Raw genomic sequence first — 14,093 nt, forward strand, 5'->3', positions numbered from 1 at the left:
CGGGATTGTGTTCGACATCACAAATATGCAGATTCTAACAATGTCTAGGTGTTTTAGGCTGGAGTTTTCCTTTAAGTGCTGAGTAACAAGGAAAACCAGCAGACCCACACAGGACCAGGATTCTGAAAGCACTTCTCAGAACCTCCATCCACTGAGCTCATCCAATCCAATCTCATTAAAAGCCCCTCCCACATGTCCATAAAGCTTTCCCTTAAGCATCTCCCATGTAAAAAAATCCCTCATAGTCCCTCCCATTTCATAAGCCCCTCCCCCTCACTGGTGGCTCACCTGCCAGTGGCCTCGTGATAGGCCAGCTCCAGCAGCTCTGCGGAGGTGTGGGCGGGGTCTCGCTGCTCGTTGCCCTGCAGCTCGGCCATGTTCTGCCGGGTCTGGTGGTGGATCTGGATGGCCTCCCCAGAAGGCCCTGAAACAGAGGGGGCGGAGCCAAAGTGGGCATTTCACTGGGTATAAATGTCTGTCCCTGAGCAGCACTCTGGGCACTTTGCAATTTTTTAAAACAAAGCCTGCATGTGTGTTGATGAGGTTATGTTTCCACATTTTTGTGCTTTATTTGTGCATGTGTGCATGCATCTGTACATATTAATATGAGAGTTTGTTTATGTATATAAAAACATTTCTGTGAGTATGTGTGTCTATGTGTGTGTGCGTGTGTGTGTATGCGTGTCTGTATGTGTATGTGAGTGTGTGTACGCATGTGTGTGTGTGCACACGTGTATGTGTGTGTGTATGTACGCATGTGTGTGTGTGAGCATGCATGTACGTGTGTGTGTGAGCATGCGTGTACATGTGTGTGTGTGTGTCTGAGTGTGTGAATGCATGTATATGTGTGTGTGTGTGTGTGTGTGAATGCGTGTGTATATGTGTGTGTGTGTGAGTGTGTGAATGCATGTATGTGTGTGTGTGTGTGAGCATGCGTGTATGTGTGTGTGTGTGTGTGAGCATGCGTGTATGTGTGTGTGTGTGTGTGTGTGTGTGTGTGTGTGTGTGTGTGTGTGAGCATGCGTGTATATGTGTGTGTGTGTGTGTGTGTGTGTATGTGTGTGTGTGTGTGTGTGTGTGTGTGTGTGTGTGCGTGCGTGCTGTGTGTGTGTGTGTGTGTGCGTGTGTGTGTGTGTATATGTGTGTGTGCGTGCGTGCGTGCGTGCGTGCGTGCGTGCGTGTGTGTGTGTGCGAGCAGCATACTCACTCACCCACGGGGAAGGTGTGCATCCAGCGGCGGCGGTTGGAGGTGAGCTTCATGGGCATGCGGGACGGGGCGAAGGGGTTGATGAGCGCTCTCTGGGGGGTGTACCCGCCCGGGCGCACGTGGAGGGTGGACTCCGCGCTGCCCACCGTGAAGCGGCCCGGGGCGCTGGAGTCCCGCTGAGACTCCATCATCTTCTCCAGCAGCTCTGTGAGTGTTACACGCGTTACCCACCTACACCCACACTAACAGACACTCTGTTACACTTTCTCAGGCAATGTTTCGTATGAGGCTCGGCTGCTCCAGCAGCAGGTCCAGCTTTAAGGCTGAGACTGTCATTGTGTCGCAGAGCATGGCGTGTCGTGGTGCGTGGCGTGTCGCTAGGCTCCTACCCTCACCTCGGGTGCTGGTGTACCCCAGGGAGCTGCTGACCTCGTACTGGGCCGGGGGCAGGCGCGGGATCAGCAGGATGTTGGACACCTTGCCCAGGCTGTCGTCCGACGCCAGGCTCCTCTGCTCGTCCGGGCCGGCCGCCGCGCGGGCCGGGGGGGAGGCTCCGCCCCCTGCCCCTCCCCCGCTCACGTCCATCGAGCCCCAGCTCTTCCGCCCGCTGGTCTCTCTCTCCCTCACTGCCCTGAGGGACGGGGGCACACAGAGCTGTGCTCTCAGAAAACTGCACTGGTGCTAGTATAAATGAGCAGAGCTAATGTCTGTACATGTGCAGCGGTAATGTCTGTACATATGAACATATGTCTGTACATATGCATTCAGTACATTCAGTACATAAGGTTAATGTCTATACATATGTACGTATGTCTATACATACACAGTGGTAATGTCGGTACATATGCAGTGTTAATGTCTGTACGTATGCAGTGTAATGTCTGTACATACGCAGTGTTAATGTACATATTAATTCTGTACATACAGTAGACAGTGTTAATGTCTGTACATATGCACGTATGTCTGTAAATATGCATTCTGTGCATACAATATGCAGATAATGTCTGTATGTATGCAGTGGTAATGCCTATATGTATGCTGTTTATATAAAGTGATTATGTCTGTTTTTATGTGTAGTACAAATAGCAGAGCACTGTAACTATGCAGTAATGGCACAAATGTAGAAGTAGTGCAGAAATATCAGTGTAGACGTGCAGTGTAGATCTACAATGTTAGCAATGTAGACATAAACAGGGCAAACAGCAGCGTGAACAATCAGAACTCAGTCAGGCCTCACACTGGTGCAAACACACCCGCACCTGAAATTGGTACTCCTCTGCGTTCGGGAGGGCCCGGGGAGCCTGAAGACCCCCGCATCGTAGGCGTCGTAGTCCACCTGGATGGGCAGGCTGTTCTCAGAGTCCTTCGGGGCTCCCAGGGCTGACAGAGCACAGTAAAAAAGAGAACAGAAGGACTTACATTCATGTGTGTTTGCGGTTGGCTGTGCGCCATACTTCTAACACTTTATTGATTTCAGACAAAAAAGATCTCACACCCAATCACATTATTCTCCATGACAAATACAAGGCTCAACTTTATTCAAAGGCAACCAAGCAGAGCTGACAAATGGAAAAATGTACAATAAATCAGTTCGCTTACCGTGGTCTTTGTTGCTCTTGAATTTTTCTGATAGGACCTTCAAGTTTGACCAGGGAGATAGAGAATTAAGGTTAAATTCAACTGCAAAAGTAAAAAATGCGAGTCTTTGGTACAATAGAATAAAAGAAACTGAGCTAAATATGGAAACTCCTCCGATGACTGGAACAAATCTTACAATGATATGAAAGAACAATTTTGTTATTTCAAAACTATAATTAATCTGAGTAAATTCACTGGTTTCTTAAACGTTGATTTTGTGCTTGTAATGAATATATACATCACTTTATTTAAAGCATGTTTTGTGTACATATACCATTGTATTAATGCATGTTTTTTTTGTAACAACCACATGCTGGATGCCGATTGGTCGGTACCTTGCGACCAGCCAGTTTGATTCGTGGAGTGAAGCAGTTGCAGGAGCCCTGGCTTTTGGACGTGTAGAAACTGTAATCACAGAGACAGACAGGGAGGGGGGTGAAACAAGGCCACACCCCTTTTTCACTACATCACTTCCTTCTTCAGGGTCTTCTCATTCCTCATTGGCTATTGCATTGAGACCATCTCAAACTACACGGAAATATGGATACTCAAAAAGCTAACTCACTCTTCATTCAAACTATCTGCTAGATATCATTTCAATGCTAATTCTGAAAACAAATCATATTCTGTATCTAACCATGGTTACCCGCACAGTGATGAAAGCATAAAAGCTTAAAAACTGTAAAGGAATAAACCTTATAGGGTTTTAGGAGGAAAATAATCGTCCAAAACTGCAAACTCTCTCAAGTGAAAGTAAAAAACAAATGTTGGGCTATATTTAAATGAGGGGTGGGGTTATGAGTAACGCATTTGCTCATTAAGTGGGCCTTGGGAATCAGAATGTACCGGAAGCATATGTTCAGTCTTCTCCCACCTGCCTGGGGCCTCACCTGTGGTTTATCCAGTGAGGAAGGTTGTAGTCGTCTCCCAGTCTGGAGTCTCCAGGCACCGTGCGATTGTGCAGCTGGACAGACAAGCCTCGCATTACACACCAGAAAAGCTGAGCTTTGGCCGTTTATAACAGGCTAATACTGGTCCTGGAAGATCACAGGGTAGAGTAACTGCATACTACAGTCCAACCCTTGCTGCTAAGGTCGCAGGTATGCAGGTTATGCCATAAATTTTATTGGAAAGCCCTGTGAACTCTTGCTCTTCAAACAAAGCTCATCGTTATTATTATTTTATGATATTTTTTAAATGATTACTACTCCATGTTAGTGGAGGTACAGAGAATGGGTTGGCGACTGGCGCTAACCTTGAAAAGGGGGACAGCGTGGAGGGGCTGCTCTCCCATGCACACCAGGTCCACACCGATACCTGCGCAAAGCACAACACCGTTACCACCGGGAATGCCCACCTCAGACTGACACCATTACACCTCCTCACCATTACCCTGAGACTCTGACACCATTACACCTTCTCACCATTACCCTGAGACTCTGACACCATTACACCTTCTCACCATTACCCTGAGACTCTGACACATACACCTGCTCACATTACCTGAGACTCTGACACCATTACACCTTCTCACAATCACTCTGAGACTCTGACACCATTACACCTTCTCACCATTACCCTGAGACTCTGACACCATTACACCTTCTCACCATTACCCTGAGACTCTGACACCATTACACCTTCTCACAATTACTCTGAGACTCTGACACCATTACACCTGCTCACCATTACTCTGAGACTCTGACACCATTACACCTTCTCACAATCACTCTGAGACTCTGACACCATTACACCTTCTCACAATTACTCTGAGACTCTGACACCATTACACCTTCTCACCATTACCCTGAGACTCTGACACCATTACACCTTCTCACCATTACCCTGAGACTCTGACACCATTACACCTTCTCACCATTACCCTGAGACTCTGACACCATTACACCTTCTCACAATTACTCTGAGACTCTGACACCATTACACCTTCTCACCATTACTCTGAGACTCTGACACCATTACACCTGCTCACCATTACCCTGAGACTCTGACACCATTACACCTGCTCACCATTACCCTGAGACTCTGACACATACATGCTAATACCCTGACTCGACACATACACTTACCATTACCTGAGACTCTGACACATACACCTCTCACAATTACTCTGAGACTCTAGAACCAGTACATGCTACCAATGAAGCATCATCATGACTGCAGTACAGTTGGTCCAAAGTGATAAACATCAGCATAACAACTAGGAGAGACAGATCAGGAACTACTCAAGTGAAAAGGCATGCTAATTCAATCGTTGACAAACTACTACTTGGCCTGAGAGGTGCCACCATGATCATATTTTTTTCTTGACGCGTGGCTATAGAAGAGAGTGCATGCGTGTGGGAGTGCGAGATTAATCCTTTAATTCATTCATTTCTATACTCTAAAGTTACATCATACAAAACTCTGCAATGCAATAACTAAAAGTGGCGTCTGTGGCGACGTGGACCAATCAGACGCACCGTTGTCGATCATTCGCTGCTTGGTGAGGATCATGAGCAGCCGGTCCACCTGGAACACGCCCACCCCGGGCGTGATGACCACGGACATCTGCCCCGTGCGGTCGAAGTTGCGGTTGATGAAGTGCTTGTCGAACACTGCAGGTGAAGCACACGAGCGTTGTTACGGTCACGGTAACCAGGGAGACAGACAGACAAGTGCTCACTGCACTGCACACAGAAACCGGAGGTTCCCAGCCCTGGTCCTGCAGAGCAGTAGCTCAGCTGGTTTTTACTGCTACTTGGCACTTAACTGTCCACTTGACCGTAATGGATAGTTAATTACACAGATATCTCGCTGACGATGCCCTGATCTAGGATTAGCATTGCCATTTAGCTTGTAATGGACATGTTTAGAATACGAACAGAAAAACGTGATCTGAGATACTTACCAGATACTCAACTCAGTATTTTTGTAGGAAATATACAGATGAGAATCTGGGCCTACATAATCTGCATATGGTACACTTCCTGAGTGTGTAAAAATGATTAAATGATCACAGCACTATGTGTAGCAGATGGTTGGCTGCTCTTTTTAAAATGAAGAGACGCTCACCATTGAATGAGAGGTTGATGGCCTCCAGGTAATTTCCCTGAGCCGCAGTGGAGTTGTATGCACTAGGAAAATCATCTTTAGAAAAGAAAAAACACCACAAACACACACAATTATTTATAACATATTATATTAATTATAACAGACACCAATGATTATAATTAATGAAACACTATGTGTGCGCGCATGAGTGTGTGTGAGTGTGTGTGTGTATGAGTGTGAGTGTGTACGTGAGTGTTTCCGAGTGTGAGTGCGTGTGTGCATGTGTGTATAGTATGTGTATGTGCGTGTGTGTGTACAGTAGGTGTGCGTGTCAGAGTGTGTGCGTGTGTGTGTACGGTAGGGGTATGTGAATGTGTGTCAGTGTGAGTGTGTGTGTGTGTTTACGAGTGCGTGTGTGCATGTGTGTATAGTATGTGGATGTGTATGTATGTGCATGTGTGTACAGTAGGTGTGTGCGTGTGTATACAGTAGGTGTGTGTGTGTGTGTACGGTATGTGTATGTGAATGTGTGTGTGTGTGTGTGTGTACAGTAGGTGTGTGTGTACGGTATGTGTATGTGAATGTGCGTGTGTGTGTGTGTGTGCGTGTGTATACAGTAGGTGTGTGTGTGTACGGTAGGTATGTGAATGTGCGTGTGTGTGTGTGTGTGTGTGTATGAGTGTGTGCGTGTGTATACAGTAGGTGTGTGTGTATGGTATGTGTATGTGAATGTGCGTGTGTGTGGTGTGTGTGTGTGTGTGTGTGTGTGTGTGTGTGTGTGAGTGTGTGTGTGTATGAGTATGTGTGTGTGTGTGTACAGTATGTGTGTGTGTACCTGCTCCCTCCAGTCTCACTAACACAGGATACTGAATGAAGAGCTTCTTGATGGTGACCAGCAGAGACGTCCATTCCTCTCTCCTCTCATTCTGCGCCACCACCCTGAATAAAACATCACAACAATCAGTACACCCCTTTACACCTGACAGAGAGAGAGTGAGAGAGGCAAACACATGCACCCGTATCCGCACCCACACACACGCGCACACACACACACACACGCACACACACACACAAGCACGCACACACACACACACACACACACACACACACACGCACGCACTCACGCACGCACGCACACACACACACAAGCACGCGCACACACACACACACACACACGCACACACCCACACTCACACAGCCGAGCGATGGCAGCACCTGTAGAAATCCTCGTAGAAGCGGCCCTCGTGGTCCTGCCTGATAGACCCCCTCAGTATCTCTGGAAATTCATCTGAGAGAGAGGAACAGGGAGGGGAATTACAGTAATCACAAAATATCAGAAGTCTGCCTGGGGCAGTAAGTTCTGAAGATAACTGAGCATTTTCAGTTAACAGACAATTTCTGAAGATAACTTTTCAAAGAAAAATGTATTTTTACCAATGTTTTAAACAAAAAATTTCCATCAAATGGCTGTTTCATGAAAATGTATTTCACTGAAAACTCAAATGGATGTACTGCGGAACAGGAAGCTAGTGAGGCCCAACTTCCTGTGCCTTGAACCTGGCAGAACACTCGCCATGTTCTGCTGCGGGAGAGCCTGAGGTGCGCCGCCTGTGAAAAGGATTCTGGGATACGGCTCTGATTGTGCCCAGCAGGGGCTCAGTACAGAAGAGGGCGGAGTTCGTGACTGTTAGTGAGGAATGGCATACCCATGGATTTGGCGTTGTAGAAGGTGCGGGAGAACAGCACCACAGTCACCTCATGGCTGCAGTTTTTCTCCTGAAACACAATCAGTGTTACCAAAACGATCAGCGCGATCTAGACCATCTGCCACACATGGGATTATTATACACTTTTAGAAGAGATGAGAAGAACACCTTTTCTATTTCTACATTTCACAGTGACATCTGCCATTACACAACGCAAATATCTACATTTTACGACTCATTTTCAACAACCATCCACAGCTTAGAATGTTTAAGAAAGGTGGTTTGTTTTCGGTGGTTAATATTACTGGGGACAAGTACCGACTTTCATCTATTTATCAAAAAATAAAACGACAGAAAACTAATTAGTGAAAAGTAACTGAAGTATGCAAACAATAGCATAGGCAAGCCAATTTTGCAGCAATTCATCTGAGGCCATACAATGCCAGAGCCGCAATTACTAACTGTAAATAATTGTTTCAAACCCATACATCTGACTAACTGAGCCCAAAGTCAGACAGGCTGGACAGACGGACGGTCAGGCGAACACTTTACCCAAGCGACTCACCTTCCATTTGGCAAACAGGTCTGAGAGGAAGCTATTTACCGCCTTCTCAAAATACAGGTCACCTGCAACAAATACATACAGCAAACCAAGCTGTGGTTACACATTATCCAACAATTTCAGAATAAGAAAATATTTCATTCATGCTCTTGATGAAATTCCTCAGCAGTTGCTGTGTAGTATATGATGTAGACAAACATATTTCAGGACAGTTTGAATAACATTGATTACATTTTTCTGAAGCGAGCTGCAGGCCTAAAACATCCCTCTCAGTTATCTTGAACATGACCATCCTCTTGACCAAAAATCTAAGTCATTAGGAGTCATTTGAATCATTTCAATTATTGATTTTTAATTTCCCTTTTTTCTCCCAAATTTGTAACCTGCTCTCCAGCACTCATTCAGCATTCAAGGCAAGAGCACTGCAACTGGAGCATGTGCTTAAACACTGAGCCATTCAAACTGCAATACATGCACACATTCAGTAAGGCTTGATTCAAGCTGACCGTAGATACACAATTCCTGTAGCTCTAACCTGAGCCTTACCATAGATATCAAAATCCCACATTTCGCAGCTCATCTGGATGAAGATGTACACCATTGCCGAGGTAGAGCGAAACACCACCTGGTAATTGGAGGGAGACACACCATTCCAAATTCAGGTTATGGAATTTTTATAGTTTTTGTTTATGCTATTTTTTAATGGAATTTTTCTCAGGGCTTGTTATGAAGATAACCTGTACTTATTCTGATTTGTATCTTAGCTGTTAGCCAGGTCTGCCACTGCCGCTCACATAAGTCAGACAGATGGACTTTTGTTCTCCTACAGTGTACATCAGTTTCTGCTAAACGACTGTAATGTAATGTAATAAAACAGTCAGCTATGAGATCCTGTCTGGGATCTGCTGCATGAAATAAAAATAGTCTGGAAAGTTCCTCCTTACCCGGGTGTCTTCACTGATGTAGCCGCAGGTCACCTTCTCTCCTTTTACCCACAATTCACTGGTCTGAGCCCTGAGGACAACAATGAGGGTGAAACGCACAGAAAACACTGTTTGTGTTCATATGCACACAAGCAGACACGCGCGCACAGACACACACGCAAGGTACACACAACTGCAAAACTACACTTGCACATTCCCATATAGATATGAACCCACACACACACTCATGTGCATACATTTCAACAAACGCATGCATACATGTCACTTGTACATGAATGCGTACAAGCAGACACATACCTGCAGACGTGCACATACCTACCCAACACAGACACACACACGTTTTCACAACTGAGGAAAAAAGCATACCTTATCCCAGCAAACTCTACCTTCTGGGTCACATATGCACAGGTGCTCACCTAAGAGACAAGAAGCTACGCATCAACGAGCAGCAACTACCAGAAAACACTCCAGAAAAGGTTAATGAAATAATGAGCATTCCACGTTCTAAGCTGGCAGAACACTCTCCCACAAGTAGGTAAGCATGTATACAGGTTTGCAGTTACGTGTGCGTCATGCGTTACACACACACACACACACACACCCTCGCTCCCTCACCAAACTCTTCTTCAGTCTCCACATGTCTCCTCGTCCGATATACTGGTCTTTGAAGGTCAGCTCTACAAGGTCCAGAGTCACATCCTAACAGGAGGAGATGGCAAATATACAAGTGTGCCTCTTGTGAGCCAGGGGACAATAAACAGCCCACTGCTGCTGTTACAGGCCATAACTACACGATATCCCAAAAAAAAAATCCAACAGACATCAGCAACAGGCTCAAAAAACAGCCACCAGATTACAGATGAGGACTAAAAAAAGTGATCTCACAGAACTCTAGTACTCTAACCTCTGCACTAAATTTAGAATTAAGATTATTTCATTGGTTGTTTCATTTAAACTCGACATCGCTAGCAGCCGCAACTCATCCTTCAGGTACGAACGTAATCTGTGAACATTAAGAATGTGCATTTTGTTTGTGGTTAGCATAGTTAACTTGCATTTGTGCTTCAGTGATGTTGCAACATAAACTCACTGGTCTGGAGTGGCACACTCATGTAGATCCACAAAAGCTGTGTAGTATAGGTTGGGGAACAGGGCTTGTAGCACAGAGGTTGCTGGTTTGAATCCCAGCTTGGGCCAACTGCACCACAGCCAAGTTCACCTGAACTCACATATACAGCTGGACACTTCATGAGTAAAATACCCAGCTGTGTACATGGATGGTATGTGAAAATGTAGTCTGAGTCAGCATCAGCTAAATGAATTAATTAATTAATTAATTAATGAGTGAATGAATGAATGAATACTCTCCTGCATGGTAAGTCACTCCGGATAAGAGTGTCCACTAAAGGAATGTACAGTAATGTGAACACGTTTCTCTACCTTGGGATCCACGATGTTGATGAAGACGTCCTGGTAGGCCCGGAGTTTGAAGGCCTGAGCCACTGTCTGGTCCACACTGATGGTCTCTGGGGAAAAAAAAAAACATTACTGGCATTTAGCAGATTCTCTAATCCAGATACACACAATGTGGTCATTTTAACACAGTAGCCATTTAAACAGCTGGATATTTACGAAAGCAATGCGGGTTAAGTTCCTTGCACAAGGGTACAACAGTACTGTCCTACCGGGGACCTGAACCTTAAATTTTACAAGTTACCAGCCCAGCTCCAAACCCATTATACTACACTGCCACCCATAAGAGAGAAAAGCCCCACAGAACTTCTTGAGTGAGCAAAAAGAGCTCATCTGAAGGTGATCTGACATGAAAATTAGGCCTATTAATCCTGGGGTGGGCAAGCAGGGCCGAATCCATTTTCTGATTTTATTTAAACTGCTCTTGTGTCCTTGTGTTAAACCTTTTGTTGTGGTCTAATCCAGAGCCAATTGGCTACTTTAATTGTTAACTGTTAACTTCAACTAATGGTAATTAATGGGGGGGGGGAAACCTGCATACAATCTGCCCTCGAGGAATAGACTGGAAACCCCTGTTTTAGACCAACTCTTTATATGCCGATATTTATTTGGCTAAGCAAGAAATTTGATTCAAAGTGCTTTACCATCATTGAAAAATAACATCAAGTTCTCAAAATCACAACTTCCGGGTCACGAGTTGAGACCTGCAATATACTGTGCAGAAATGGGAGTAAAACAAACGGTCTACCTTTCTGGAGGTCTTCTTTTAAACTCTTCACCTGCAGCAGGAGGGGACTGAAGGAAAGAGGGAGAGTTTTAAAAAAGAAAGACAGCACGCACATTTCTACAGAGCATGCAAGGCCAGAGACACTTAAATACGACCCCGGCTAGCTCCTCTGTAATCAGTGAATGGATTCGATCTGAGACACCAGAGGGCAGAATCTCTGCCCAATAAGTGACACTGATCAATCAATCAATCAATCAATCAATCAATAAATAAATACCATGTTATAAAACCAGCAGTACCACTCGCTTTGAGGGCAAAATTTACACAACACTATTCCGGGAGGGCCGGTGTGTTTGCTGGTTCATCTTCCAACCAATTATTCTGGGTTGATTTTCTAAACGGCTGTATACACCAGCACTGGTTCACTCCTATATTGGACTACAGCAACACATTTTCAACAAGAATATATGGACAGTATGCAGCTGTAGCTCATGACTTTATCAAAAATTTCAGATCAAATAAATGACTGGACTAATTCATTAATTAATAGCAAAAGCTGCCATGCAATCCCTAAACAGACTGGCCCTCTTTCTGATCTAAGGCATAGACCATAGCGGAGTTCAACTTATTCAGCTTGGCAACAATGTTAATTTCAGCAACAAAAAACGAAAATAACCCCTCAATACACCGCTGTTTTTTGGAGACGATAATGAGAATGAAAGCGAGGCTCTCTGAGCAGACAAAATGGCTGCTGGAGCAGGGACTTGTCTGTTTCTTTCACACACCCCAAACCACTCACCTGTACTCATCGTTGGGGTGCGCGATCTCAACAATGTCCCCGATCGACACCTGAGGGAACACTTTGGGGTTCACCATAAGCTCATCGTCTAGGAAACAAGAGGATTCAGGACAATCACAAAGGTCAGCCCAACAAACTGTTTAAAATCTATTGCATCTACAGTTAAATATGTTTACGGTGCATTAATATAAATAATACCAGACCAATATATGAGACAAGAGTTTTTTCATCCATACTGTGAAAAATAATGTGTTTGTACAACTGTATGCAGAGGAGTCAAACAGAGCTCATACCTTTTAAACTTTTAATTTTTCAAAACACACTTTTGAGAAGACAAGTGAATTTATCAGAGAACAATGTTTAAACAATGTGACATAATGCATTACATAAGTGAATTCTGGGGCAAAATGCAGAGATGGCCGAGTTCCCCATCATAAATGAACCCATCGAAATATCGAGGCATTAGTATTTTGGAGACTATCAGTTATGTTGGAACCACATTCAGTCGTCAGTAATTGTATAAAAGTATGGAATAATATCGTTTGAACATAGGGTCAATTTCTTGGCCAGTTTTTTGCTGTTTTTTTGAGACTGTGTTTTGGGCATCATGCTGGGCTAGTGTAGTAGGCGTGGTGATTTATATACAGTATGAAGCATTCTGGTGAAACTTCATTTGTAAATCGCTAAACACTTTATACGGTAATCAGACATAATCGCGGAGGTCTAATAGAGAGCGTCCACATATTCCCCACTCACCGCTCCCCCCAAAGCCTTTCTTGTGGAGCACCAGTTTGTACGACTTGTTCGTCTTCATAGTGAGGGCTGGTCACGCTGGACAAGCTACACACAAAATCACATGACGTTTAGAGGTCTGCAGACAAATACTGGGCCTTCTGCAATTCACAACATGCGCATCTCCGTTTGGAAAACACATACACACACAACACGAAACAAAGTCTGGACTTTTTGTAAACAAGGATAATGACCACAAGCACGGATACACACACAAACTCGCATAAAAAAAATAATAAAATGACCAATTTCTGCAACAACGAATAAAAGGCGGTGTACCTACGGAATGTATACTATACGTCTGCTCCCTGTAACTTAAAAAACAGCAGGCCTAACACTCAACTCTGATACAATTAGCGATACTTACGATAGCTTATACTAACTGCATTCGGATCTTGAGTGTGGTGCCCAACAAATTGAGAAAGACATGTTGTCACTAATACGCAACCTAGTAGAGGGGCACACAGATGTTGTTTGCCATTTGGGAATGTCACCAGAATTTTAGTACACCATGTATTATATGTTTGAAGATAGCCGCTTTTTAGTGAACACGCTTACTGTCTTAGCCAACTTTGGATCTTGTGGGCGTGAAAGTAAAATCATGCAACATACCGTTTTTTGTAAGAATGCCCTTCCGTTGCAGCCTGTCTCCAGGGTTGACTTACATTTCCGACAGCATGTTTCTATACTAAAAATTAACGCAATACCTCGATTTTAGCGAGTTTATTTCAGTCTAAATCTACCTTGTTTTGATTGCGTTACATAGTGGTGTTTCATTTTCAAGCGCCGAGTGGAAACAAAAAGCAAGATACCAAATGGTCCGACACGGTCTTGCTCTAATTTTCAGGAGTATAGGCTATTTGGCTAGTAGCATTGCTGCCACCCACCGACTGGACTTTTTCCAGTACAATGAGCTACTGTTTTTTAAAATGGAATTTGGTAGTGTTCTACTAACAATGTCTGTTGTTACAATAAGACAGGATGCGATCATAATAAACACGTTCGACAAACAAGGTCCACAGTGCAGTAGCACGTACATTATGGAATTTGTTTAAACCTAAAATGTCTAGGTTTATTAATTTATCAAATTTAATATTTGATAAAATATCTGATAATACTTCGTTTAGATGTGAAGGTTTTCTGAAAGGATGCAGCATTATACTGTATTAAATGTTTCGTGCAGTCTTGTCTCCA

The 14,093-nt window shown here is 44.2% G+C and overlaps 1 protein-coding gene across 5 annotated transcripts in view; it reads right to left on the reverse strand.

Moving 5' to 3' along the window:
• depdc5 (DEP domain containing 5, GATOR1 subcomplex subunit) overlaps positions 1–13,774 on the reverse strand; it is a 35,465-nt gene extending 21,691 nt beyond the window's left edge. For 3 of the 5 annotated variants that reach the window (XM_064308711.1, XM_064308710.1, XM_064308707.1), the window contains exons 1-23: positions 13,512–13,774; positions 12,864–12,947; positions 12,108–12,195; positions 11,330–11,376; positions 10,549–10,634; positions 9,724–9,807; positions 9,475–9,524; positions 9,109–9,178; positions 8,711–8,789; positions 8,168–8,229; positions 7,603–7,672; positions 7,112–7,184; positions 6,732–6,835; positions 5,918–5,992; positions 5,326–5,460; positions 4,101–4,162; positions 3,736–3,809; positions 3,181–3,250; positions 2,807–2,843; positions 2,467–2,587; positions 1,603–1,838; positions 1,212–1,412; positions 289–424 (exon numbers count right to left, since the gene is read on the reverse strand). In XM_064308711.1, coding sequence (XP_064164781.1) covers positions 289–424; positions 1,212–1,412; positions 1,603–1,838; positions 2,467–2,587; positions 2,807–2,843; positions 3,181–3,250; positions 3,736–3,809; positions 4,101–4,162; positions 5,326–5,460; positions 5,918–5,992; positions 6,732–6,835; positions 7,112–7,184; positions 7,603–7,672; positions 8,168–8,229; positions 8,711–8,789; positions 9,109–9,178; positions 9,475–9,524; positions 9,724–9,807; positions 10,549–10,634; positions 11,330–11,376; positions 12,108–12,195; positions 12,864–12,921 — 2,018 coding nt within the window. In that variant the 5' untranslated portion in view covers positions 12,922–12,947; positions 13,512–13,774. Of the gene's footprint in view, positions 1–288; positions 425–1,211; positions 1,413–1,602; positions 1,839–2,466; positions 2,588–2,806; positions 2,844–3,180; positions 3,251–3,735; positions 3,810–4,100; positions 4,163–5,325; positions 5,461–5,917; positions 5,993–6,731; positions 6,836–7,111; positions 7,185–7,602; positions 7,673–8,167; positions 8,230–8,710; positions 8,790–9,108; positions 9,179–9,474; positions 9,525–9,723; positions 9,808–10,548; positions 10,635–11,329; positions 11,377–12,107; positions 12,196–12,863; positions 12,948–13,266; positions 13,435–13,511 lie in introns of those variants that run through there. The other 2 variants (XM_064308709.1, XM_064308708.1) reach the window with 2 other exon arrangements.
• Between the last annotated feature and the right edge of the window lie 319 nt (positions 13,775–14,093).

This window comes from Anguilla rostrata, chromosome 14 (assembly GCF_018555375.3).
Source record: "Anguilla rostrata isolate EN2019 chromosome 14, ASM1855537v3, whole genome shotgun sequence".
Classification (NCBI taxonomy): Eukaryota; Metazoa; Chordata; class Actinopteri; order Anguilliformes; family Anguillidae; genus Anguilla; species Anguilla rostrata.